The 27,858-nt window shown below is 38.1% G+C and overlaps 4 protein-coding genes across 6 annotated transcripts; 1 reads left to right on the top strand and 3 right to left on the bottom strand.

The window, feature by feature from the left end:
- Nucleotides 1-907: 907 nt before the first annotated feature.
- Nucleotides 908-9,377, top strand: LOC137951939 (CSC1-like protein RXW8). Of its 2 annotated transcripts, none has more exons than XM_068798937.1 (11): nucleotides 908-1,220; nucleotides 2,185-2,522; nucleotides 2,842-2,988; nucleotides 3,286-3,349; nucleotides 3,472-3,681; nucleotides 5,592-5,783; nucleotides 5,881-6,179; nucleotides 6,300-6,576; nucleotides 7,199-7,474; nucleotides 8,273-8,506; nucleotides 8,595-9,377. In XM_068798937.1, the coding sequence occupies exons 2-11, from the start codon at nucleotides 2,242-2,244 to the stop codon at nucleotides 8,868-8,870; spliced, it is 2,256 nt and encodes a 751-aa protein (XP_068655038.1). In that variant the 5' UTR covers nucleotides 908-1,220; nucleotides 2,185-2,241; the 3' UTR covers nucleotides 8,871-9,377. The 2 variants fall into 2 exon arrangements, with proteins under 2 accessions (XP_068655038.1, XP_068655039.1); XM_068798938.1 differs by lacking the exon at nucleotides 908-1,220 and adding an exon at nucleotides 1,287-1,318.
- Nucleotides 9,378-9,395: 18 nt separating this feature from the next.
- Nucleotides 9,396-11,598, bottom strand: LOC137951940 (uncharacterized). The gene is made up of 3 exons (XM_068798939.1): nucleotides 11,486-11,598; nucleotides 9,832-10,260; nucleotides 9,396-9,731 (listed from the first exon to the last, which is right to left on the bottom strand). Exons 1-3 carry the CDS (start codon nucleotides 11,549-11,551, stop codon nucleotides 9,501-9,503), a joined length of 726 nt encoding a protein of 241 aa, XP_068655040.1. The 5' UTR covers nucleotides 11,552-11,598; the 3' UTR covers nucleotides 9,396-9,500.
- A 7,084-nt stretch (nucleotides 11,599-18,682) lies between these two features.
- On the bottom strand, nucleotides 18,683-19,969 carry LOC137952135 (transcription factor RAX3-like). Its single transcript, XM_068799202.1, has 3 exons — nucleotides 19,834-19,969; nucleotides 19,593-19,722; nucleotides 18,683-19,430 (listed from the first exon to the last, which is right to left on the bottom strand). The coding sequence occupies exons 1-3, from the start codon at nucleotides 19,967-19,969 to the stop codon at nucleotides 18,683-18,685; spliced, it is 1,014 nt and encodes a 337-aa protein (XP_068655303.1).
- Nucleotides 19,970-24,129: 4,160 nt separating this feature from the next.
- LOC137951458 (branched-chain amino acid aminotransferase 1, mitochondrial-like) lies at nucleotides 24,130-27,678 on the bottom strand. 2 transcript variants are annotated; one of them, XM_068798121.1, is made up of 10 exons: nucleotides 27,602-27,678; nucleotides 26,694-26,782; nucleotides 26,387-26,561; nucleotides 26,124-26,300; nucleotides 25,903-26,034; nucleotides 25,651-25,743; nucleotides 25,405-25,521; nucleotides 24,821-24,916; nucleotides 24,586-24,698; nucleotides 24,130-24,461 (listed from the first exon to the last, which is right to left on the bottom strand). In XM_068798121.1, the coding sequence occupies exons 2-10, from the start codon at nucleotides 26,714-26,716 to the stop codon at nucleotides 24,317-24,319; spliced, it is 1,071 nt and encodes a 356-aa protein (XP_068654222.1). In that variant the 5' UTR covers nucleotides 26,717-26,782; nucleotides 27,602-27,678; the 3' UTR covers nucleotides 24,130-24,316. The 2 variants fall into 2 exon arrangements, with proteins under 2 accessions (XP_068654222.1, XP_068654223.1); XM_068798122.1 differs by lacking the exon at nucleotides 27,602-27,678 and adding an exon at nucleotides 27,535-27,555.
- Between the last annotated feature and the right edge of the window lie 180 nt (nucleotides 27,679-27,858).

The following is a 27,858-nucleotide window of genomic DNA, read 5'->3' as shown; positions in this document are numbered from 1 at the left end:
TCTTCCTCAGCAGCGAGCCAGCGGGGTGATGGCGACGGGGACGGCTAGGCAAAGGCAACGACCGGCGACGGCGGCGGGCAATGCCGACAGAGGCGGCGCTCCGACGGTACGCCGAGAAGGAGAAGAGAGGGAGGGCGAGAAGCTCTGTAAATGCTCGACCTCCCGTGCTCTGCGGGAATGAGAGAGGGCTGCAGGAACGGAGACGAGAGAGGGCTGCGGGAACGGAGACGAGAGAGGGCTACGGGAAAACCGGAGAGAGACAGCAGTAGTAGAGAGGGAGACCGGAGAGAGACGGCGGAGACGAGAGAACGAGCAGAGAGCTTGGGCTTCACGGAGATGACGGAAGGCTGCGGGAACGAGAGTTGCTGTGTGCGGGAATGAAACGATCGAAATGAAAAAAAAAACAGAGACGGTCGAGCCAGAGAAAGCCCGCGCAAGAGAATCAAGTGGATGATTCTCAAAATCGGGCGGAAAAGCACTTTCCGCCTGTTACTCTTTACACATGAACTCTTGGTTCATGTATATTCATGTACATGACAGGAGTTGTGGCGCCCCCTAACGACATCAGGACATGAACTACATAATGCGCTTGAATATCATGTCCTGAGTCATGTGCACTAACCCCCCCATAGTGTATTATCTCGACTCTTAAAAAATGACATAAGCATCAAGGCCAGATATTCTAAAGTGTTACTTAATTAACTTTTCTAATTAGAGGATTACTTTACTAATAACTGGATAATTCGAGAACGTGTTCGTTGGGGCCCACACAACACTTTAGTAAGACGTCACTAGGCGTCTCCGACCGACGCGGCGGTGTTCTGCCAATGAAAGCACATCACGTGGCACGTTCCCTCCAGATCCTTCTCTCTTCTCTGTTTTGCAAGACGTCCTCAACCCTCGCTGCGTCCAGGCTCTGCAAGACTGCAAGTTTCCAACACGAGTCCCTCTCTTTCTCTCTTGCGCGCTAGGGTTTCATTTCTCGCGTTTGAGTTAATTTTCAAAGTAGTGTCTTGGAGTCATTTTTGAGTTCTCCACGACTTCGATTTCTCCTTGCTTCACTTCGGCATTTCTTTTCTTCGAAGAGTGGTGTTGTGTTGAGTGATTGCGCGGAAGAATTTGTTTCAAGTTTTGTTAAAGTTTCTAGTTTCTCGATTGCAATTCAGATAGCAGTCGAACAGACTGAACATGGACAGGCTTCGGTCTCTATTTCTTTCGAGGTATGTCTTTTTTCGTTTTTCAGTTTTTGACCGGTCTTTGGATTTATATTTGCATTTAAATGAAACATGGACAGGCTTCGGTCTCTATTTCTTTCGAGGTATGTCTTTTTTCGTTTTTCAGTTTTTGACCGGTCTTTGGATTTATATTTGCATTTAAATGAAACATGGACAGGCTTCGGTCTCTATTTCTTTCTAGGTATGTCTTTTTTCGTTTTTCAGTTGGTCTTTGGATTTATATTTGCATTTAAATGATTTAAATATATTCGTTATTGTTTTTTTCCATCTGATATTACACTTTCAATTCTGTTGGTAATGATCTCTTCTCCCATTTTTTTGGAATTAGCTTTTTGTCGTTACTCCTGGAAGAGACAAGAGAAGAATACTTGAAGCATGATTTTTCTTAGAATCTCTGATAAGTAAGAGTATCCCATGTGCTGGTGGTTTAGTAGGATTTCATTTTTCTTTGCCTTTCAATCAGTTGGATTTTCTTTTCGTACAGTTTAGGATTTTCTTAACATTATAGCCAGCTACATAGCTTCGAAGGATGGTAGACATTTCTAGTGCCAAACAAAATCATTGAGTTTTTAAATTTTTCAATTGGGAGAATAATCCATAAAGAGAAGAGAATGATTTGGATTTCTCAAGGAATTCGAAGTCATGGTTGATAGTGTAGTATGTATTGTGAAAAGAATGTCACCTAATACTGAAAGGATTAGAATGTTACTGAAAGGAATGCTACCTAATACTTCCAGCTATGAAAGAGAAAGAGGCAGCTTATAGCAGCTCTTCTGAACTTCTGGACTACAAGATCCCACAAATGAAATCCTGTGGCAGAATCAGAAATTTAGTGCGAGGAGACTATTATGTGTTTCTTATATCTTTTCTGTTTAGCATCCTTCTGCTGTAATTTTATGTTTATAGATGTCTATTGATTTTATTTTATTTTGTTTAATTGTGTGTGCAGTACAACTTTTGGTTCTGCTCAATGATGCATAAAAAGTTCCTTTTTTAGCACTCCGGGATGAATATCTCTGCACTTCTAACATCAGCAGGCATCAATATAGGCCTATGTGCTGTTCTATTGTGCTTATACTCTGTCTTAAGAAAACAACCAGGAAATGCGACTGTCTACTTTGGCAGAAGACTTGCTCAAATGCATAATCCAAACCTAAATACATGTAATTTGGAGAGATTTGTGCCTTCTGCCAGCTGGATACTGAAAGCATGGGAATCATCAGAAGCTGATATTTTGTCTATCTCTGGTTTGGATGCTGTTGTATTTCTCAGATTACTTGTTTTCAGGTAATCATATATTTTGATCTGTTTCCAACCATCTCTTAGTATTGCATATCATTGGCCTCTATTTATTTTTATAATTGGAAAAGACTGCAGATTCCCAAGGCATTTGCACTTACTTTTTTCTTTTACCAGAATGCACAAGTTCCAATGAAATGACACATTACGCAGTTGTGTTGACTCCCTTGTTCAAGATATGAAAAAATGCATTGTTAAAAATGTGATTATATGTTTTCCGTTCATTTTTTAAAACGTCTTTCACTGATCAGTTTTCTCTTCTTAATTTCAAGATTAAGTAATTGCGAATGATATGAATCTTCTGCAGTATTAGGATATTTTCCATTGCCGCTGTTGTTTGCATGTTTGCGGTACTACCACTCAATTACTATGGGCAAGAGATGGTTCATGTTGTCATCCCTTCAGAGTCTCTGGATGTATTCACCATTGACAATGTCAAAGAGGAATCAAGATGGTAGGTCAAGATCTATTCATGATGAACCACTTGAGTAAAAATAAGTATTTTGTTGTTTCTTACACAAAATAATATTTACTTGTGTCCTTAGTATGTCTAAATCTAGGCACTAAACAGTAAATATTCTTGTGTATGACTGAGTGGCTATATGAGGGTTTTCTAGTGTGAGGTATTGGGTTCAAGTCTTACTAGGGAATGAGGTGTAGTATGTGTGTATAGTTAACATTTCAAAAGAAAAAAGAGAGAGAAAGAAAAACTCCCTTTATTGTTTACTAAATATACTATTTTTTGTTGCAGGCTCTGGGTTCACTGTCTTGCATTGTACATCATTTCTTTTTCTGCTTGCATTCTTCTCTACTTTGTAAGTATCTGATATCTACTTACTCCAAGTTCCGTTTTTTTCATCACTAAGAACCTATTTTTATGAATTAATGTTTATGACATTTTCTTTTCCTTTCTTCATATGTGTGTATGTGGCTTCAGGAGTACAAGAGCATTGCAAAAATGAGGCTTGCTCATATTACTCAGTCACCTCCAAATCCTAGTCATTTCACAGTTCTTGTTCGTTCAGTACCTGCTACTGCAGAAAGGTCATTCAGTGAATCAGTAAAATATTTCTTCACCAACTATCACGTATCAAGTTACTTGTCACATCAAATGGTCTATCGAACTGGGAAAGTTCAAAAACTACTGGTATGCTTATTATTTGTTTATCGTCAAAACTATTTTTTAGCTTACATTTTTTTTTAATATGACGATCTTATATAATGCTGAGAACAATGCACAGGGACAAAATATGCGAGAAATGCAAACACGTTCTTAAAAAAATAAAAAATAAAAACGTGGGAATTTAATCACATAGTGTATGGCATAAGAATTAAAAGCACATACCAAGGAGATGTCTTACTAAAACATAGTATATGGGATAAGTGTTCCTGGTGAGAGATGAGTCAGTTGTTTTTGAATTGGATCCGAGGCAATTCAGTCCTAAAACAATACTGTAACTATCACTCATATAGATGTTTTATCATCTGAAGATGGCGGCATGTAAATGATTTAACTTAGTATTTTATATGATACTATTACTCACTTTCATAATTATACAGTAAAAATGGAGTTTCTTATGTGCTTCTCTCAATTAGTTTATGGCTTCATAAAACAATCAGAAGGATGTTAGAAAATACATACAGGTGTATTTTGGTCATTTTACCCTCCAGAGGTATTTTGGTCATTTCACCACTATAGTGGTTGATTTTTGTTATGTAATCTTGTTCTGCATGTTAAATTATATCAGTGGTTAAATTTTCATGTACATAGGATGTGTAGTTAGAGAGATATAAGGAGATTAAGGTTTATTAAGTGTACAAGGGCATTTTTATAATTTGTAACTCAAAACGCCTAATTAAGAAGTCTGGGAATCGGTGCACAGTTCCCAAGGAAACCTTTTAGGCTCTTCTGAAATTTCTTCTTCTCCTTTCTTCTTTTCCTCTCAATTTTCTCCTCGTCCTTCACCCAAATCTTAATTTTTACAAAGGATATGCAAGATTTCAAAATCATCTTTTGGACTATTAGAAGGACTCCAATACCCTTGAATTATCTCCTATTAAATGATCTAATCATGGATCTTAAAAAATAAAAAATTACTAATCTAAATGGCTCACAGACAAAATTAATACCATTTAGTTCAAATTAATGACCAAAAAGTGGTCTTTTAAGTGAGCAAAGGTCCTTATCAACAATGCTATAAAAAAAAAGTTAAACAAGGTTTAAAGTCCTATGGATCGAAGTTGTGGTCATGCACTTGTGCCTGACTTCGTTGGAAGAAGGATTTGATGATGATGATGTGGATGATAATTTCTTTTCTCCTGGCAATAAAAACTTTCATTCTCATTTTTTTAAAGAGTGAGGATGATCATACATTGGTTGTAGTTGCTCAGTACTGAATGGTGCTTAATTCTTGTTCAACTAATTTCCATTCTCTGTCTCTCTTCTCTTTATCTCTCTCTTCTCTCTCTGTTTCATAAATATGGCAATCTGGGACTTGCATCCAACTGCTGAGGGCAATAAAAGCGTAAATATTTTAGGTTTTAAATATCCCGTTAAAAAAAAGGTTTGTAGCAAAAAGTTGGTGGCACTCATCTCTCTCCTAGACTACCTCTCAGAGTTACTTTTTTTATCATGCTTATAAAGAATCACAAATAAAATTTTAAAACTCTTGACATAGAAAATCTAAAAAATGCAGATAAAACCTAGCATATAATATTTGTCAAATCATGGACAAATTAATTATAAAGTCTCTAGAAGTTAGTAGATGTTGTTGACACACTTCCCAGGAAGTATTAAGGTGTGATTTTAGGGGGAAAATGATTGTATTGAATCTGATACGATAAGTGCCAATAAGATATCGAATATCAACTGTACATACTATGCTATTAGTGTAAGAGCAGCTTGTATTTTGCCCTTCTTCTGCTTTTACTTCAGAACTGTTACTATGTTGGGATAAAAGTCCTCAAGAAACTTTGTCCATGGATGAAGAGCTCTTTTTCTTTTTCATAGTTTTGATGTTGATAACTTGTCTATTCTGATAAGAGAAATCTGTGTAGAACGATGTGGAGAAGTTGTATAAGAGTCTCGTGAACATGAAGACTGATCCTTGGGACCAAAAATGCCGACCAAGTAGAATTAGATGTGGCGTTTGTGGAGGATCATCAAGTTCTTTCATTTATTCAAATGAGCTTCAGGAGACGAGAAATCCTAGCTTTGACCTCCCAGAATCTATTATTATAAGAGAGAAGGTCATAATTTTCAGGATCATAGTATAGAGTTTTCTTTTTGACTTAATTGCATTTACATAGGGAAGACCTAAAAATTTCATCTTCATTTGGTGTGCAGGAGTGTCCAGCCGCTTTTGTTTTTTTCAAGACCCGATATGCTGCCATTGTTGCTACTCAAGTTCTTCAATCACCAAATCCCATGTCGTGGGTTACTGACCTTGCCCCAGAACCTCATGATGTGAAGTGGTCTAATCTTTGCATCCCATACAGGCAATTGTGGATCCGCAGGATTGCAACTCTTCTTGTGGCAATTGTTTTTATGGTTCTGTTTCTTATTCCAGTTACATTTGTACAAGGCCTATCTCAACTTGAACAGTTGCAGCAGATTTTCCCATTTCTGAAACACATTTTAAAGAAGTATGTCCTTGGCCTCATTGGCATATCAGTGATTGTTGTTTCTAAATAAGAAATTAAATTTGTTCTAACTTTCTAGAGGAATAGGTGACAGGCAACTTTTCCTTTATTTTGTTTATGCAGGAAGCTTATGAATCAGCTGGTTACTGGGTACCTTCCAAGTGTCGTTCTGTTGTTGTTTCTTTATTCTGTACCCCCAACAATGATGTTGTTTTCAGCATTAGAAGGGTGTACTTCAAGAAGTGGGAAGAAAATGAGTGCTTGCTGCAAAGTTTTGTACTTTACAATCTGGAATGTTTTCTTCGTAAATGTTTTATCTGGATCTGTCATTAGCCAGTTGAATGTTATTTCTAGTCCAAAAGGCATACCTACCCAGCTTGCTAAAGCTGTACCAAGGCAGGTGATTACTAGCTGCACATTCTTGCTGTTTATGAATGATATTAGCTTTTCTCTGGAAAACATCATCTATTCTCAAGAAATACACCTATGATTTGGCTATTGTAGGTAGAATACACTGAGAGTGATTTCATGAGGCTTATGTTTTTTTGTGGTAGAGTTTGGCTTTACCCAGATATAAGTCTGTTTTCATGTATTAAAAATGAAATTTTAGTCTAAGCTCTCTCATGACATAGCTTATAGCTCAAAATGTCTCACAATTAAGTTTAGTACATGTCTATAGATGTAAAATCGACTTTGTTGATCTGTGTTGCGATTCTTGATCTGTTGCCTGGGCTGTGCTAAGGTGATATTTTCCCCTGAAATATCAAATACTGGGTGCACCATTTGACATTCTGCTATCTGTAGGGAGGCAGGTGTAAAATGTAGGTTGATTTCCATCACATTTTAGAGGCTCTTGATTGTTGCTAATTTGCTTTCACTGCAGAAAGTTATACTTTAATGGCTGTCCGCTTATTGAAGTTATCTTCCTTGAAATTTGGTGCCAAATATGACTTTTCAAATAGTTATAATGTCTTTTTTTCTGTCTAATTAGGTTTCTGAGCTTCATTTTGAACTCTTTGCAGGCTACGTTTTTCACCACTTATGTTCTGACATCAGGCTGGGCAAGTTTGGCATCTGAAATTATGCAACCCTGTGCTCTTATCTGTAGTTTATTCAACAGACTTATACTCCGAAGCAGGGATGACCCAAATCTGATCCCGACCTTGCCATACCACACAGAGATTCCCAAAGTGCTCCTTTTTGGGCTCCTTGGTTTTACTTGTTCCATCTTAGCACCTCTAATCTTACCATTCTTGTTGGTATACTTCCTGTTGGCATACATTGTGTATCGTAACCAGGTTAGGATTTTTCAAACTTAATGTATTCTACTTTTTCATAATGCATTCATCGTTTTTTTATTTTCTTGCACTCCTATAGACTGAATAATTTCTGTGAATGGAATTTGGTATGTGTGGAGCATGCTTCTTGGAGGTTTTGTAGATTGAGCCTTCGGTTCAATGACCACATATGGGAGTTCCCAATTTAAATTTTTATATCAAGTGTCACAATTGAGGGTTTCTAAAAATGGAAGTATTGATTTCTATTCCTTTGAGGGTGAGGAACATCACATTCACAACCAATTCCAGCTGATGCTTGGATTGAGAAACTAGAAACTCGGAGTTGTGTACTAGACCTCCATGTTTTCATGAGTCGCAAGTCTCGGATCCCATCAATTTTTTTTTCTTTTCTATATATTTGAAAATAGCTATCAGAGAGAGAGAGAGAGAGAGATTTGATTGTGTAGTCTGAGTTTTACCTTGATCTTGCTGTCATTTCTTGGTAATGATGGTTGTCCCTGTATGCTCTATCATTATTTAGAACCTGTTGGATCTCTTAGATTCTCATTATATTAGTTTTTCTTCAAAAATTTATACTGTAATTTCTTTTCAATTTTAGTTTCTCAATTGAAGTGGCCAATTTCTTTCTCAATTTGATGGATTTTTAGATCGGAACTAAAATTGGAGAAAAATTTCTGCATTAATATTTGAAGCAAAGCTAATATACTTGATAAATACTGAATTTCAGGAGAGGAACATCATCAATTCAATTTGTACTTGATAATTTTTCCTAATGAGATCTTTAATTACATTCTGCAGATTCTCAATGTTTATATTACAAAATATGAGACTGGAGGGCAGATTTGGCCAGTTGTGCATAACACAACAGTTTTCTCTCTGGTGCTGACACAAGTTATAGCCCTAGGTGTCTTTAGCATAAAGAAGTCTCCAATTGCCTCAGGATTCACCATTCCCCTTCTCATACTTACACTCCTTTTTAATGAATATTGTAGACAACGCTTTCTTCCCATATTCAAGAGTATCTCAGCACAGGTAGCTACCCGAAGACCTTGTTCATTGATCTAATCTTGTTGTCAAAAGCCTCTTCCCTCTTTAATTCATCAATTTTTGCATCTGCTAGGATCTTATTGAGATGGATAGAGAAGACGAGCAACAGGGGCGGATGGAAGAGATTCATCTGCAGCTTATGTCAGCTTATACTCGAACCCCAGCAGATTCTCGAGAGTTATGTTTGAGGCAAGGTGCAAAGAGTGAAGACGGGAGCTCCAGCCTATCAACAGAAAGCACAGGCCTGCTCCCCATTGTACTCGGAGGATTGTCTATAACTAGAATACAACGCGTGTTTACTTGGCTGTCCATGATCATAACGTTACAGGAGAGAAGTACTCTAAGGTAGGGAGCGGGTCCTGGATGCTGTGGTAAGCTTAGCCATCAGAAGCCTAATGATATACTCTTCAATGTTTTCTTCTCGTCAACATTCTTTTGTACATAATTGCAAGCTCTCCAGTGAGGACCTCGTAGGCTGGAGAGCTGCACTTGCTTTTGATGGTGCACCATTTTCTCAAGTAAGTTGTATTTTTATAGTTATATCAAAGGCAAATATAATGTTCCGATACTGGCTCCATTTGATTATAAGTTGGCAATGTAGAACAAAATAAAGAAAATTGAAGAGTTTTTCTTGTAGAAGTTTTTTTTTTGTTTGTTTGTAAGTTTGTTGTGGTTGTTATTATTGTTGTTATTGTTGTTGTTATAATAATAAAGAAAAGTTTCCCCGAGTAGTGGATCAGTTTCTGGAGTCTTAATTCTCCACTAAGGGTCCACTGGACAGTTTACCAGTCTTAATGCCAGATATGTTTCAATGGTGTATTATGTGATACAGGCTACGACCAAACATGTTGTATGAATTGAGTGTCTGTGGAGGTGCCTGAAAATTTTACAAACAGAGCAATATACAGAATATGATGCACTGATTGTCACAACAATATAGCGAGAAAGTTTCTAAGATGAAATTCAGTAGAAGTTTTTCTCATTGTCCCAAAGTTGAAGCATGTACTTCTGATATTGTTGAATGACTCTGACTTTGATTGTCGTCTTGTTCTAAGAAAAATTTCTTACCCAGCCACAAGACTTGCATCAAACCCCCATTGCCAATATTTAAGAGAAGCACCTTTGCTTTTATAGTCAAGTTGAGAGAGACAAACTTCATTAGCACGAAGAAGGATCCGATGCCAACCAGACGCCGCAGCAAACCTCCCTCCTGTAGTTAGTGCCAAACAACAAAGAGAGAAAAGAAAGAACCAGTTAGTCCGTTTTGGGGTTTTTAATGAATAAACAAGCGAAATGAAAAGTGCAACAACCTCCATGTTTTGGAATAATTCTCCAGAAGTTTCTTTTAAGAACTCAGCCATAGTGCATCCAACCAATAGACCAAGGGGAACCATCAGTTCTCTATTCATTGAAATTGAAAAGGCAATATCTGACAAAGAACTGAGAATGAAGAATACAACAATCACCCCCTTCAAAGCTTTCTTTCCAAGAATGAGCAAGCGATCCAACACCACCTCTTCTGCCTTCTTCCATGGGAACTCTTTCAGCGACTCAGGACAGGAGGTCCAAAGTCTTTCTGCTAGGTCTTCTAGGCGGTGCTTAGCCTTATGTAATTCTTCGTAAAGTTTGTCATTTGGTATTCCTGCATAGCATCTTAAGTGGAGGCCTCTTGTCTGAGGACTGAGGAACTTGGGGCACCTCCAGAGGACCGGAATTTTTCCACCATGGACGGGATCTATCTGCAAGTCAAGACAACAGGATTATGCATGTAGAACATGAGACAGATTAAAATGCAGATGTAACAATATCTCTATTACAGAACTACAGTGTCGCATATCTGCCAGTTCATATGATTGAGAGTTTCAAATGGGTACAGAGTTGCTATGTTGGGATTTTTGAGAAAGTAAAATGCTCATTGACCTTTTACATTTTTACTTCCCTCGACATGTGAAAGCCAGTGTCTCTCTCTGACCATGTACACGTTTTATATGAACAAGCAGACCAATTGAGGAAAACTGAAACTTAGCACTTCTCCACCTCTCTGTGTTAAAAATAACATGATCTATATGAGGAATCTAACAGGTCTGACTAAAGGGACAATTACTTCCAAGAATCTAACCAATGAAAAAGGTATAAGCAGATCTCAAGAGCACTTTTTTCTAATCTTCAAATATAGAGGTTGATAGAATCAATTCAGGCATGAGTTGACCTTTGTAATTCCCAAAATGGAAGCTAGAAATCGCTAAGTTTCTTCAGATACTAGGTCCAACTCCTCATTTGGTACTTTGATCCCGAGTAACATCTATGGAGTTCAGAAGACATTCTCAAGCCAAAAGAAATCCATCCATGAAAGGAACTTCCATAGACATCATTATGATAAACAGAAACATGATTTTGTGCTTGGGCATGAGCAGAAACACTGTCGATAAAGTTTTATGAGCTAATATGTAGCAACCTTATCATGTAAGGGCTCCTAGATAAAACTAGAAGTGAAACCCAAATCCGTCACCTAGTGTGAAAGAAGATGGTTATCGTTACAGGAATACCATCTGTTTCGTCACCATTTTCTGCACAGTTTTTAAATTACATATCCATCAAAACTGTGCACATTCATCGCCATTTCATAAATTTGACAAGATTCGAGAAAATCGAAGTCATAATCCAAGATAATGGATACGGGGAGAAAGGACTTCTTCCAGTAACTGAAACTGATAAAAGAATCGAGACAGAAAAAACACACCGCATACAACATCATTTTACAGAAGAATCTCAGGAAAAAGGAGAAGTAAAAAAATCAGAAATAAGAACAATGAGGCACAGATGATTTAACTGCTAGTCAATAATCGGGAAAAAATGCAGTGACCGCGACAGAAGTCATCGAAATCACTATATCTCGAGACCTCCACAAAAGAACCAGAAAACAGTAAAATTTAACAGTAAATGAAGATTACAGATATTATATACCCGACAGCTGAAATGAGGAGGGATTGCCGAGGCTGCTGGAGCGGCTTCCATGGCTATTCTCGTCATCGCTTGAGTGTGCTCCACATTTCGAGCTCAACGGGAAACCTATCCGGAATCCCTCGTCGGGCTAATTTGGGGATATCATATGATATCTCCCCGGCGGCAGGAGGCCCGCACCGGACCCAATTTGAAGTGACTAGGAGAAGCCACGGGCCACGGCCACTGGTTTGGGGCGTCGGGTCAGATTGAAGTCCACAAGCATTACGAAACAGCTCGGCCCAATTTGAAGTGACTAAAGGCCCTTTTAGATTATATTATGTCAAGTGTATATTTATACCAAATGAGCAAGGAGAATTTGGGTAGACGCCACAACAAGGATGATTTATACCTGTCAATTGTCCAAGCATATTTAACTGCCATTTCCAAGTCTCCAATAGTAAAAATAGTCACATCTTCTAATTGATTCATGCTAATATTTAGAGTTCTTTGTGGATGACTTCTTGTGCATTTCATGGATTTACTTCATTTAACACAAGTCATAAGGTGTTTGTAAAGCTTTTAACAATTTCATGCTCACATTGAGAATATTTTAGTACACCTATGTGTTTATAAAAAAGTGGTGGTGGTGGTAAGTTGACTAACATGTCATTAAAGATCATCAGGTCACTAACATGTGTCTTGCTATGATTTTGAGTAGCAACCTCTCCAAGGCATTGTTGACTCAAACATATAAAATTAATCAATTACCATTTTAGTCCATGCATGTATCACCATCTAGTTTATAAATGTTATGATTTCATCGCTTGCATGGTTGATCTAATACGAAAAGCCATTTGGTGCAAAATGGTTGTCTCAACCGTCCGATCATGATCGAACAACTGAGTTACCTATTGATTGAACAGTTGAGATAGTTGTTGATTTGACGACTGAGATAGTATTTCACATGTTTCACACCAAATGATTTTTCGTATGGATCAACCCTCTTAACTTTAGGTTTTATCTACTCTAACCTGATATTTTATCCTCTTTATTAAATCGATTCTCACCTTAGATTGTTCTTCTTTTGCCATTGCCTCTAGGTCAGGCTATTGGGTCCTGAGGTTTCATCTAGTAGGTATCAGACTTTTCCTTCATAGTCTTGATGATTCCTCTCTTGATTCCCTACAAGATTTCTCCTCTTCTCTTCCCCATTTTATATCTTTTTCTTGGGTTTATGGGAACGAAGCAGAGACAATGATTGAGTCGAGGTTGGGTTTAACAATTTTGGTTATTTTTTTAGGTTTGGGTTTCAGGAAACCTGTCCCTAACCCAGAACCCAATGGGTTTGTTTCCCACCCAATTCCCGACTCGTGGGGTGGAGTCCAGTTTTATTTCCTCTAATTTTTTAGGGAATCAAGAGAGAGAGAGAGAGAGAGAGAGAGAGAGAGAGAGAGAGAGAGTAATTTTAAATGAAGCAAATAATTTCATTATACTTAATTTTAGTTATTAATTAATTTAAAATTAATTATAATTTTAAATAATTCCAAACACTTTTAGCTGTCCCTTAGGTCTTGGAACACACTAAAGTAAACAATTAATGGAAACTTGTACTAATCACAAAAGCTTTCAAATGCCCCAAACCCTAAAGTCCAGTCAAATTTCAATCTGCTATGACAAAACAAATATCTCAATCCACTGGGCCCCATCAATAGCCAAAACGGTCAGATGGGTGGGCCCCATCATTAACCTCAGGGCTGCAACTTGCACCCCCTTCGGCTCCCCTCGGTTCACTTTGGCCATTGGCCAACTGGCCCACAGGAAGCTGCCGATAAAACGATCGACTCGATCGGCGGCCTCCTGCAATTTGGAAACGAACTACGTTCTCTTTCCAGCCTAGAATCCTGCTTCTTCAGGAGAAAAAAAATGGATGGATGGGTTCTTCCATGGAAAGATTATTTGATTTCTAAACAACCAGACCATCTTTGTCGTGGCATGGTTGATTCGTCATCAAGAAACGGAAAAGGAGGACGCCAGACGAAATTAAAAAAAACCAGACTTCTCTATTCATTGACTGGATTCTATTCCCCGAACTATCTTTATCCCTTTATGCCTCTGTTTAGCAACCCAATTAGAGGCGGGGAAAGCCGACTTGTTCTCCTTGGAAAGAGAATAATAAACAAAAACTGAAGCAGCAGCTAGCAGTCTCTGTTGCCGCGTAGCAGGATCGCTTTGTTTTATCATTTAACAATGGATTTCGGCCTTAGTGAGTGTCTCTGTCAGGCGAATAAACAAACGGGTATTGGATTATTTAATGAGAAGCGAATAGGAAAAGTGGAATTCGATCGTCGTCGCTTGGTTCTTGTCATGTTTATGGCACCCTCAATCACGGACTCCTTGGTGTTTATCCCCTCTTAGTTGACAGAATGTGGCTCCGGCAATTCAATACAAAGCTTTGGTGCTTTGCTTGGGGCTCCTTCTGCCGTTCCTCTTCCTGGTAGAGGATATTCGGAACCCTTTTCAAGTTTTATCCCCATTATTTTACCTAGGCTTTTGCCGCTTAAATTGATCATCGTCTTCAGCCTCTGAGATATGCACATTTTATATTATTAATCCCAGTATCGCTGCAACTGGATCGATCTCTCCTTTTCACTCTTGCATGAATACAATAAGGCCATGCAGCTGAACAGGAACCACAAGAAGGACACCCCTGGCCTCCACTCGGGCGCTCACAAGTATAATCTCGAGGGGCACGATAATGGGGTCTCCCAGATTTTCTTCTTTTTTTCTAATACATGGCTTCCTTTGCTTTTGACATTTTGCACTGAGCCTTATTCATCAATAATAGACACCAAGCTTTTTTAATGGCGGGCTGTAGCTGATGAGAAGTGCTGCTCATTTGCCTTTCCCTCTGGCTGATGTCAGTGATGACATAACCCTCCCTGGCAAACCCCATTTCTCTCTGCTATGAGGATTTCTCTTTTTTCTCCACTGCAGCAGACACTTTTCTGGTTTTAATTTCTGGGAAAGAAACTCAAAACAAGTGTACTGAAATCTTCAAAAGCAGGACGCCTGCATCTTTTCACAAATCATAGAGCCATGCCGACTTAATTAATTATGTAACAGGTTCCAATTTCTTATCAGGAATGGGAAACAAAGAGATCTCTGAAGATCCAATCATAACAGGAGAAAGAACTTAAAACCCACTTTTCCAGGACAACATTCCTTTTAACTTGACAATACGTCATTGCTTAGGTAACCACTTTCTGTTCTTGGATTCACCAGTCCTTGCTCCATGCATGCCTTCACACAAAAAACCCTACACGCATGCCTGAATAATTGTTAGAAGATTGTTTCTTTGATGAGCTCTTCTTCGGTTTTGTTACCTTGAAAGATGAACTTCAAACCATCTTTACTTTTGAAGTTTGTTCAAGATAGGATGGACTGGGGACTAATAAAAGAAGTAATATACGGTTTAGTAAGATATTGTTCTGGTTAGTTTTTCTCATTATTTTGATTCAAGGGTTGGTTGATCTTTAAGACTTGAAAGTTCTCGTTTTAGGGTTTCCACTTGGTCTGAGACACGACAGGGGAAATCTTATCTTCCTGTTTCAAAACAAATGTCAACAGATTTTAATCTATCACTATCTCAGTCCACTGGATGTATTTATTAAAAGGGAAATCCAGGACTACTGTTACAGTCTTTTTAATTAATGAAATGTGAATTACTTTTGAACTGATTGGCTTTCCTTTATTGATCTCAATCCAGTTCAGACATGAGCTTGAGAAAGGTCAATGAAGTGATTCAACAGACTTTTCGAGAGACCAAGCATTCTCTTTATGGTATTTTAGTTTGGAGATGCCGAGCACTACCATCTCCAGCTTGTTTACAATATTCAGTCTTTGACTGATGTTACACAGAAAACAAACGTTCATGTTGTGTTGCTTCTGCTTAGTTCTGGGTGTCTTATCCGATGGTTGAGTTCATCATTTTGGCTGGAAACAGTGGACATATTACACAGTTTAATCTTGTATATATTGTTGGCATGAGCTGTTCCAGAGGAGAAATTCTTCCGTAAAATCAAGAGGAAGAAGTCCTCTGGAAAATCAGCGCTGAAATCCGATCTGAGAAATCAGAAGAAATACAGTTGTGATTCTATGTATAAATAGGAATGTTGTAAATGCATGATCATCGGAAATAAAACAGAAAAACGAAAAGGAAGCTTTCTACGGTGAAAGCTTACATATATGGCCTCTCCTAATAAAAGAGCTGAATTTATCTAGGACAGTTTCTAAAAGACTATCTTTTTTTATTTTTTGCCGGAGTGGGTCATTGATCTTATCATGTTATCAACTCCCTAATGCAGGCATCAGGCCATCACCCTGCTCTCTTCCTCTCCTTTGAGATTTTTCTTATGCGGCTTTCAGTATGAGATGGATGACTCTTATTGGGTGTTGCGTTAAAAGCTCTCTCTCCATCTCTCTCTCTCTCTGTCCCTCAATTCACAGACACATACCACATCATATTTGGAATGCATTGTAGATGAATTATAACCCAGAATCAACCTAAAAAATTATTAGTTTCTTCCACAAGGAGACACATTTGGATTCAGAATCTGATCAAAGATATCTAAATCTGCCTAGGAAAGTGACTCCATGAGATAAGTAATGAGTTATTTGTAACGAAAAGCCAAAATGGAAAGGAGAAACAAAAAGAAGAATGTAATTGACCTCTATTTCTTCTTCATCGTTATGCTTTAACAGGTAGCTTCTGCTACTGTTTTCTATCTCCATTTGTAAAAGCTTGAATTACCCAGCTCGGAAAACACAGAGACATCCCGCATAAGGAACTTGGTTTGGAGTTAAAATCCAAGATAAGTGCTTGAATGGACTGTCATGATCACATTAACATCGTACCTGTTCTTCTTTTGAGCTCAACAACAACTTTATTCAGTCTGTTCTTCTTTTGTTCCCTTACTGGGCGATTGCTCCCAGGAATAAAAACAAAGTGGTCATGAACTTTTGGAGGCCTTCAAGCATTGCTTCTCCCTAGGACTCCTTTAATTTATTTTAAGTTTTTTCTTGAAAAGCAAACTGCGCTTTCTTCCAAGGCCAATGAACATGGTATTAGAGGAATCAAATCAAATGTAAGCGATTTCAGGATAATCTTTTTATCAGAAAAGCCATGAGGAGCGATTACTCTCATATTGCTGTGCTTGTTATTTCTGCTGCTACTGCTTCAGCCTTTATTCGTTATAAAATTCGAAATACTGATCAGAGATCATCTTGCCAAACTCTTAGCCATATTTCTGCGGAAAAGCTGAAGGGGAATCATTGAGTGAATGAGACCTAACGGCCCTACGAGTTATACATGAATGATCAAAGTTAAGCATCAGTGCGTCTTGAATCACTATTGAGCTGACACTGACAGAAAGTTAGTGCTGAATTGTCTCCTGAAACTTGATATAAAAGTTGATCAAAGCAGAAGAGCAAACAGCATTTGATGATCAGCCTCTTCTGATTCGATTCCATCTGGTTTACATCATGCCATGGATTAGATAACAAAAACGAAAAAGAAGGACGAGGGGAAGGATCACAGGCCAAGCCGGCAACTGTGGTGCTTGATGAGTAGATTAATGTGATCTGTGAAAGTAAATCTTTACTACTACACTGCACAATCTTATGAGAATGAACAGTGCATAAAATGTTTCAGGTGTTTGTAAACCCTAAGAAGCAGTTCTGTGCATTCTTTTTTGTCTCTTCTTGCATGGATCAGTTCCTGTTGTTTTTTAGTTCTGCACCTTCCGAGTACTTTCATTTGATTTTCCAAGCTTCACTCTTGAAATACATTTGAGGTTGGAGAAACAAAATAATGGAATTACATAACCTTCTCAGGTAAGCTAGATGCAGGAACCCAGAAACTTCATTGTTGTAGTTACATTGACATTGCAAAACTGCAATGAATTATCATCTTCCCTTATTGAGGGTAAAAGAAATGGGACACAGGAATTAGGATCACTTAAGAATCTTCTGATATTTAAGAAAGTTTCCCCAAAACAACCAGATCGGTCTACAATTTCTACTGAAGCAAATATCAGTTTGAACAGGAATTTTAAGGTACAATTCATGAAATATACTTTCAGTGCCAGATTTGGAATGAACATAGAGATTTGGTTCACCAGGAACATTCTGTTTCACATCATGTACTGATCTCAGGAATTAGTATTTAGCACTAAAGGAAACTTGATTCACAGTCAACAGAGGAAGAAAGAATCTACAGAAATTAAAAACAGTGAGGCAATCCTAGCAGAAACTGAATGTACTACAAGGTACTATTCCATGGAGTGGATTAGCTTTCCAGCGAACAATGCAACCCAACAGCCGATCAAAGACTTGATGGTTCAACATGATTTAACCAGACTAGGAAACTGTACCTTGTGCTTCATGATCTGAAGGCATTAATCAGTCGATCCACCAAACTGGAATTTCAAACCCAGTCTGAGCCAACGAAGATCTTAGCTTTCCCTGTTTGTCCATTTAGGCGACAACTGATGAGACTGATGAAATGCCTCTTTGAAATCACAGTCTTATACCAGACATGAGGATAAAACTAAGAGGACGAAGACAGACTTGGATACCCATGTAGCTAAATCCGAGCAGGGTCGTGCCAAAATGTCAAAGCACCCTTTCTACTTTATTTCCCTTTTTCTATGTCTTTTGAGATCCTCTTTGTCTCAAAGAACTGTGAAGAACTTCACGTACCTTTGCATGTGAAAGTGGGAATTAACAAAAAATAAGCAGATAGTTACTGAAACCTATCCAGCCATCAACCGGAAAGCATCCAAACAGTGTTTAAACTGTTCGGATTAAGCAACAGATGCATACTGACCAAATAAAGTAAGAATAAGAAGAAGCTTTTATCGGGCTCCCTAATTGCTGTCCTTGTAGGAAATCTCCATGAAAGTGATATCAAGTTTGGACTTTGAAGAAATTTATCTAATGCGCGCAACACAACATCAATTGACACGACAAGATAGACCCATTAAAGGAAATCAAACAACTTACTCCAGAATGGAAGAAGACTAAGAATCATGAAAAGGAAGACAAACCAGGAGAAATCTGAAAGAGTAGTTTATTTTAAGTTTTTTTTTTTTTTTTTTTTTCGCACAACTCAAGACCAGCTAAGTACGAGTACAATTTACACTAGCATGTACACTGAAGCTACTGCGACGCGAGGTACCTCGACTCGGTAATATAATCTTGGAGAATCCCTTGCTCGTAGTTGGAGATCATGGAAGGGTAAACCAGAGAGCTCATGTCGCCCCAGCCAATGCTTTCACCAGAACTTGCCCCGCTGCTTTCATTACCCATTTCCATGCCATAAAAACAATTTAATCCTTCTAACCTCTGCGTGTTGCTGTAGACGATCTCCGCGAGTTCATTCGTGAAAGAACCGTCAGATTGCAGCATGTGAGAGGTCATGTTGTAGTAGCTGCTATCCGGCATAGAAGAGCAAGTTTCATGCAAGGAATTCATAGATGCTGGGGAAGAGTGGATCAAATTGATGGGATTTTCATAGGTAGGTTGGGTTGAAGAAGTGTCATGTGCGGCCGGGAGACTCAACCCGTTACTGTTGGGCTGCTCATTTGTGTCTGAGAACCTTCCTCCGAGCTTGACAAGTAATTTCCTGAAGGATGCATGCTCGCTGTGGAGACGAGGGTCTTGGATTGGATAGGAGATCGAGGTGGGCATGGGCGGCTCAGGCCAATATGGAACTGGGCGGTTCAAATTCTCAGCCACCATGAAATTCCCCGCCTCTTTCTTCATCTCTTGCTTTAGGCCCGACGCTCGCCGGCCCTGCTGTTCCTTCCGTTGCTTACCCAGGAGTTTCTTCTTCAATCTTGTGTTCCAGTAGTTCTTTATATCATTATCAGTCCTTCCTGGTAATTGAGCCGCAATTATAGACCATCTGATCATGAAAAAAGCGATAAGGATGCTATTAGAATAGAGACACAAGCTGACCATGGTGAGTTAAACAGAAAGGAAAGAAAAGAATTTTTTTCTACCGATGAAATGAACTTCTTGGTTATTCAAAAGCAAAAGTAGATTCTATTTCCAAGTTGATAATCACCTGCTTCCGATGCTTATGTAGAGACTGCAGATGATATTATCTTCTTCTTCAGAGAACCCTCCGTGCTTAATGTTGGGGCGAAGATAATTCAACCATCGCAGTCTGCAGCTCTTCCCGCATCGTTTAAGACCTAAAGAAAAACAACACCCAGTTCATCTGAATCCGTTTTAACGTGCAGATAAGAAACAAAAAAGCTAGATATATAAAAGAAAAACATGGAAGAAGGCTGATTCCATCATACCAATCTTTTGCGGGAGAGCGATCCAGTTCCCACCGGTACCGTGTTGCTCGATGAAGGCCTTGAGTTTGGCATCTTCTTCAGGCGACCACGGGCCTTTCTTCACATTCGCTTTATCACAGCAAGGTGCCCTTCCCATGATTTCCTTTCGCAGCTTCCTTCCTTCTTTCTCTTGTCGGCGTTGCCTTTACACCAGAAAGAAGCCCCTCCCCCTCTATTCTTTCTTGAGTGGAGGCGCAGCTCTTATATGAGAGAGAATGTGTGTTACAAGGTTGAAAAGGTGGGAGGTGTGGGCTACAGACGTTGCTTCTGCTTTTATAAAAACAAATAAGGAATTGAAAATGCCAGAACAAGAGATGGGTTTTTTCTCCTTGTCTTTCTAGATCAGTAATTTATTTATACTATGCCTTCATCAGCAGCTCCATCCGCTTTAACACCGATTCAAATTTTAATCCCAGAAAAGAAAATCACTACGGTGATCACAGAGTGGTCACAGAACTGCAACCCCACGGAAAGATCATATCACACACACTCTCCAGACCTCCATTGATGGGGACCATGGATGACCGTTAAGGACCATGGGAATACAGATCAGGTCCGGAATCAGAGCCGAGACTTTGGGCCAAATCAGAGCACTGAACGAAGGACACCCGGCATGTTAAACCTGGAGAGAGAAAGCATCGGAAATTGGTATTATAATATATGAACAAGAGAAAAGGAGAAGAAGAAGAAGAGGTCCAGTGCCACATCCAGAAATGGCGTCACTCATTTGACAAAGAGGCTCGTGAAATAGAAGATTAAATATTGCCATGTTTGTGGGTGTTTTTGTTCGCTTATGGATAGTCTATTAGAGTGGGATATATTCCAACATTCTTCTCTGTGCAGCGGTCTCAAAAGGAGAGAGACATGGCTGGAGAGAAAACGCAGTAAAGGTCAAAAAGACAGGTCTTGATTTTGAGTTTTTTTTTTTTTAATTTATCTCTAACGTGTTGATCGGAGTAATGACTGTAAGATTTGATTCTCATCCTCCCTAGAAAATTTTCTTTTCCCCTCTTCATCAGTCTACCTCCATGCCTAACTCTTCCCTGGTTCTTCCATATTTACAATGAACATATAGGTAATTAAGAATATCTGAAAAGGTAATACAAGTTTATATCATTTACCGTCCATTTTTTAACATAATCATAGATAATGTATCAAAATTGGGTTTTAAAGTAAGAACGTTATTACTTGGATTATAAGATTTTCCAAGAATATTAAGTTACAAATAAGTGATTTTTATCCTCTTGTTGCAAACCGAAGAAAGACGATAATAACTTTAGAAAATTAAAGAAACAAACACTTGGTTCTTGAACATAAAGCTCTCATGATAGACGAAGTTTACAATCAAGTTTGTAAAACTCATATTAGCATGAGTTTTTTGAAAAATCTAATATATACAAGCATTTATGAGAAAAATTACCTAGCTACAAATAACTTGGTTTGGTTGGTTCCACATCAAACTGGTGGTCTAAACCAGTTATAAATATCCTAATCTGGGCAAAAAGTTGAGTTTAGTATGACACCAAGATGATTTGTTCATTAGCATCTTGGATCCCTGATGAAGGAAATGATATTTACAAGTGTTGCAAATAAAACCAGGGGAACTGTTTCCCAATAACAAGGATTAGTTTGTTTTGTTTAAGGGAGAAGATAAGAAGATTTTGACTATCGTTCCCTTGTTGCAGAACTTTTGTCAAATGGGTCAGGTGTGAAGCATCACTGTAAGAATCCTTAGACAAACCCTGTTATCATCCCACTACGTTTCCAGCTGTAAGCTGACCTTCACCAGAGTGAGAAATCCATGGCGTGCTTAAAAAACTCAGCAAATGGGGTTTGAAAGCTTCTCATTTGTTTTCTTGAAAGCGCACAATTGACTGTTGAAGGCATTCAATAATAAAGGGCAGAGGAAGACTGTCTTCCCCAAGTGGGTCACCACCTTCCTGCAATTTTTCCACAGCACTTCTTCTCAGCCTTTCACATCTCCCTTTCTCCTCACCCAACATGTTTGACAATTTCTGCTCGCAATCTTCTTCTTCCAGCTAAAACCCAACTCCCTTCAAGCTTTTCTGTTTTGGTGTTGACGTGAGACAAAATTTAAAAATCTCCACAAACACCCTGGTTCAAGTTTCAACAAAAGACAGTTTGGAACAGGAAGCACTCACACAGAGAAAGACACAAATCGCCTGAAAGTGACAGTGGACAGCCATAGGTCAATGAAGGGTACCTCTCCTTTCGGCCACAGCCATTGAACTGTTAGTTGCAGCAGTAATGGTAAAAGTCAAGGAAGCTTGAAAGGAGATGATGGCTACTGCCCACATGAAAGTCCTTATCACAGAGGAGAGAGGGAGGATATCAAGAGAGATGCATGCATGCAACTGGGTTTAGAACAGTGGCGAGGTTCTGATTTGTAATTGTCAAGGATCATTCGGCGAAGATGAGGGATGTGAATCAATTGAAGGGTGGACTATAAGTGATGGAGCTTGACTGGGGAGTGTTGGGATCCAACCTGTGGAGACATTTTGATGTGATCCTCTCCGAGGCATTTTCTCAGTCAGAGAGTGACATCTGTTTTGATTTGTACTGAACAAGGAGGAGGCAGATTCAGTTCTTCCAGACGTTTGAAGCATGCGGATTAATGTCTCTCACCTCTGTCACTTTCCAGGACAGAGATGAAGCAAGCTGTCTCGGCATCGTATGTTGATGAAGCAATTTAAAGTATCAAGCTGGTAGCGATTTCGCCATCGTTAGAGCTTTTTGGTGCTAAAAAGGCTTCATAGTTGGCGTTTTTGCTTATAATTTTGGCAAGGATGAGTGTTTTCAGGCCATAGATGCTGTATATAAGGTCACCTTTGAAAGCCAAGATGAATATGGTAATACACCTATCACTGTTAACCTAATATAAAAAACAAAAGATAATTTTTTAATTATGAATATCTCAAATAAAATATTTTTCAAGATAAAATGTAAATTTAAAATTTTAAAAAAATAACGATTTTTATCGAGCATGAGCTCAAACTCGAGGTTAGTAGTTAACTAAGACTCAAATATAACGCAAACATGCAAAAGCTAGACTTCGATCGCTTCTACTCTTACAAGAGTCTCTGGAACTCATTTACAAGAGCATAAACTTCTTCGATAATAATTGTTTTACTCATTTGCCCTTGTCAATGACGGGTCAACTTCTAAAAATTAAAATGATATGATGGAGGTAACAAAAATTTTAAGTGGCTTAAAAGTTAAATAATCTTTCTTCCTCAAGTGAGCCTATAAATCCACATGGCATCTTAAAAAAAATAGAATTAATAATAAATATGAAATTATACAGGCATGTAAGCATATAAATGTAGATTGTTAACCCATGATTAAGGTAGGAAAACCCTTTTTGACAACGAAGACCCTTCTAGGCACCTTTTCTACAAAGATCACAACCAAACTATTTCATTTACACTAGTGTTAAGATCACTCAGTTTCAGATAGTATAAATATTTGATCCAATTTCACCATTGCCCAAACGTTGATTGAGGGTGTAGTTCGTATAGAAAAAATATCGGAAAAAAAAGTTTTTTGTCTCAGGGTTTGTACCGATATTAAATTTCTACCCTAATTCTTCTTGTCTAATAAAATGTAAAAATAAATTAATTTCGTATTGCTCCGATAAGAAACAATAGGGAAAATTAAGTTGATCTTTGACCCTTTGGGTTTTAGGGTTTTAGGGTTTTAAGGTTTTAGGGGCTTTAGGGTTTAGGGGTTTTAGGGTTAAGGGGTTTAAGGGTTTTAGGGGTTTAGGGTTTTAGAGGTTTAAGGGTTTTAGGGTTGAGGGTTTAGGGTTTAGGGTTTAGGGTTTTAGAGGTTTAAGGGTTTAGGGTTTAGGGGTTAAGGGTTAAGGGATAAGATGGGAAAGAAAAACTGACTATAAATCAATGTTTTATAAGTTGTATTTATTTATGTACTTACTTATTATAATTTAAATTAAATATATATTTTGAGTATAAGAATTTATGTGGATAGTAATTTTTGAGTTACTAAAGAGGTAAAAATCTGAAGAGTTTTTTCCAAGATGGATTCTCAAAAAAAGAAAAATCTGCTATCTGAAAGAAAATTTCAAAACATAATAAAATAAATAATTTAAATATGTTATGATGGGTTTGTATCAGATAGTGAATTTATTTTAATACAAAAATTCTTCTGAAAAAATTGTTTTCAGATTATTTTATTTTCCTATGACAGCACAGAGATAACCAAATATAAACACTGAAATCCCAGAACAAAGAAACCTCGGATAAAGCTATAAAAAAAGCAAAGTTCATGGTAATTTATGTTCACACAACGGAGAAGATCTTGGTTCAGAGTTGGGAGTCCACAGAGTCTGTCACCTTATTTTTCAAACTCTAAAAACCCTATTCGCTGCCTTCAATAGAGATGACTCATGCCAGTTCTATCTGAACTATAAGTTGCTGCGAATATTATAGCCGGTTTCCTCAATTTCCACTGTCCAGCCCTTCTTGTCCTCCACAACACCTGTTTGAATGCTTGTAAGGATCCGATAGAGGATCTGTGAAACAGTCCGAGCTCCGGTTCGAAATTCTACCCTGCAATCATGTTTTGAATTTTTTGTGTTAGAAGAGAGAATTACAAGAAACACTGTTTAAACCACGGGGTTAGATGGGTTTCTTGATTTGGGCTGAAAGAGAAGCCAATGGATACATGATTTACCTTTTACCCTGATATGTAACACTTCCTACTGGAGCAACAACCACTGCAGTTCCTGTGCAGAAAACTTCTTCTGCTTCCAGCATTTCATCCACTGGTATTACTCGTTCTTCAACCTGAGCAATATTGGAAAATGATGTTGTTGAAGATTGAAAATTCTTGTGGGCATAACTTTGATGGTTGGTGTAAGGCATTAGTAGCGTCAGTTGATTCAATATTATCAGGAGTAACCAATAACCTGGTATCGATGATCACGAGCAATTTCAATGATGCTTTTGCGAGTGATTCCAGAAAGAATTGTTCCTTCTGTTGGTGGAGTTGATATAACATTACCCTGTAAGGGGCAAGAAGAATATTACATTCATTAACTCAATGACAGAACATGTCAATTCTTCACAAATGGTAAGAAGAAAGCAAACCTAAACTTTGAAAAAGAAAGAAAACACGAGAAAAAGCTCAAGTTTTTTTTGCTGTTTGAGGTAAAAGAGAAATAATATGCACTCTCATTAAGTACAAGAAAAGGGTTACTTCCTTCAAACAGTTTTCATCAAATAATAGACAAATTTTAGGATAGAAATTCAGATAGCAAGGAAGTCAAGGTCATCTGCTGCATCCAATTAGATTATCCAATTTCTTTAATCAGTTCAGACAATGATAGCTAAAGCTTCTGTTAAATAAAATTCACTGTTTATTGCCCTAAGACTACAAACAACATCAAGGAGACTCAAGAGAACTTGACATAAGAATCAGATGTATCCACCTCTCTAGTTATTCTAGACAGAATATCAGAAACTTTTTTAAAACTGAATAGCCAAGCAGTACCTTCACAATGAAAACGTTACATGAACCTGCTTCCTCAAGATTTCTCTTGTTAACAGAGTCAAGGAAGAGTACATCAGAAAATCCTTTGCTCTTAGCACGAATCTGTGCCTTCAATACCTATAAAGTAGTAACACCACAATATATTTTTTATCTGATTCAAAGCAGCTAGCAAACCATTAGTAGTAGTGTAGACATTCTTCAAATACCCATAAATTGTAAAAGAGTTTGTTGAAAGAACAGACTTACAGGTGCATAGTTGCTGATTGTTTTGACACCTCCCGTCCCACCAGGAGTTGCTCGATGAAACTCATTCTCAACAAACAAGTTAATCGGGCCCTCCTATTAAATGAAGAATCCATTTTTTATATAGTCTCAAATGTTTTAAAAGAAAAAGGATTCCAATAAATCAATACCTTAGAATAGATATGGAACTAAATGAACATTGAAATGGTATACAGTAAAACATACCAGCAAAAACAAACTAAATGCTAAACTCACCTTAAAATAATGTCCAACTGGTGAGGCATATATCAAGAATGTATACTCTGGTGCTGGCGCCAGTCCCAACACTGCGCCACTTCCTATAATCAAGGGCCGCAAATACAGAGACCCTTTACCAGGAGGAGGCACCTAAAACATAGTTGTTTTAAGAGTCAAGTAGATTCAAAAAGATACATATTACACTTTGTATGCAGAAAAATCGGGGTAGACAAAAGTACCCAACGCTTATTGGCAATTACTGTTTGCTTTACAGCACTGACAAACTGATCAACAGTTGGTGATGGCATGCAAAGTCTCTGGGCTCCATTTTGCATTCTGAGAGCATTCTGCTCAGGACGAAAGAGGAGGATTCTGCCATCTTGCTTTCTATATGCCTTTAGTCCTTCAAATATCCCCTGTACTCGAAAAGGGCTCACAAATTGACAGCTAGTTTAAGGGGGATTTGACAAGTTCACAAATAGGAATATGAAAATACACTAACCTGGCCATAATTCAGAACCCCAGAAAACGGGCTCAGTTCAATGTTTTTATACAGAATCAGCTTACCCTCAGAGAATTTTCCATACAACGAAGTTTTCATGACATACATGTAATCAGTTGGGATAGCGCGAAATCCAATCTCATCCCAATTTACATCAGCTGGGCTCTTGTATTCCCTGCAGGTTTCGGTCATAAGTGTTTTTTGGTAACAGCCTACATGAACTCACATTTAACACATTCATAGTTTATTGAATAAATGGTAAAATGTGAGAATAAGGAAAAAGACATAATTGTAAAACAACTGCTACCTGCATGTTTCAGTCTCTTGCATGGTTGTCACTGGAAAGTCTAGCGAAGGAAATGTGGCTGGAGAAATACAGGCGGGGTAGCTTCCAAACTACAAAAAAGAGTTATAAGAAATAAGTCAAAATTATGCAGTGGATAAAAAAAAGTTCACAAATTAATCCATAGTAAAAAAAGCATACTTCGGGTACAAAAAAATTCATCTAAATACAGTAGTTATTCAGGGCTTACGACTTTTGCAGATTGACACGTTAGCAAACAAGGAGAATCGATAGTATTGATCGAAACAAAACTTGGTGCAGGATATAATAACACCAAGATAATCCCTTTCCTCCCTGTTTTAGGCACATTTTGCATCTTTCAAGCAAATAATAAGAGTTTCCATGGTGGTTAAGCCCTGGGCCCTATGTCCACATTCAGCGTTTGCTGCCACGAAATACTGAGCACAAATGCACTATAAACTAGACCTAAGAAGAAACTTCTCCCTCTAAACAAAGCTCACCATTTTCTTCACTATAAACAAAGAAATTTTCTTCAGAAAAAAGCCAACGAACCAATACAAAAATCTTCACAATGTGATGAAATACTAAAAACAACGAAGCAAAAGTTAAATGCTAAGGATTATAAAGAAGTGCCAATTTAGTCACAAAAAACATTCATTTACATTGGGAGACTATAACACTGAACTGCCTCAGAGTCTCACCCAATTCTTTCCTCCTCTTTTCTGGTTCAAATAGTCGATCCTAAAGTACCACCTTACCCCAACCAAACAAACAGTCAAGTAATTTTACTTAGAGATGTTCGCGCACAATGCCAACCAAAACAAAAAAAAAAAACGAACAACACCTGGGGATACAAATGCTGCAAGCAGAAATATAGAAACCCTTTTCAAATGAGAGAAGAACAAACATACCCTCGAGCACGGTTGAATGTGAAACAGAGAAAATCTAGAAGCTGTCACTGAGTCACTTGAAAGGGTTGCAACAGGGACGGAGGCGGCTCTGTTGTCCCCTTCAGGCTTTCCTGTATTGTTATAAGCTCCAAGTTCCAAGTGGAGTCTGAAAGTGAAAGTTGCATTATTAAAGCGCAAGTGAAAGTTGCATTATGTGTTTTTACTTGATTATCTCTGTAAAACGGCCTGCGCCTCGTCATCCCTGCCCACAAGATGGT

Source organism: Aristolochia californica, unplaced genomic scaffold, assembly GCF_029961685.1.
Source record: "Aristolochia californica isolate CCGP_79_NKW_82.1479 unplaced genomic scaffold, dmAriCali1.0.hap1 SCAF_15, whole genome shotgun sequence".
Classification (NCBI taxonomy): Eukaryota; Viridiplantae; Streptophyta; class Magnoliopsida; order Piperales; family Aristolochiaceae; genus Aristolochia; species Aristolochia californica.
The sequence above is the reverse complement of the archived record's forward strand: the minus strand, read 5'-3'. Positions and strand labels throughout refer to the sequence as shown.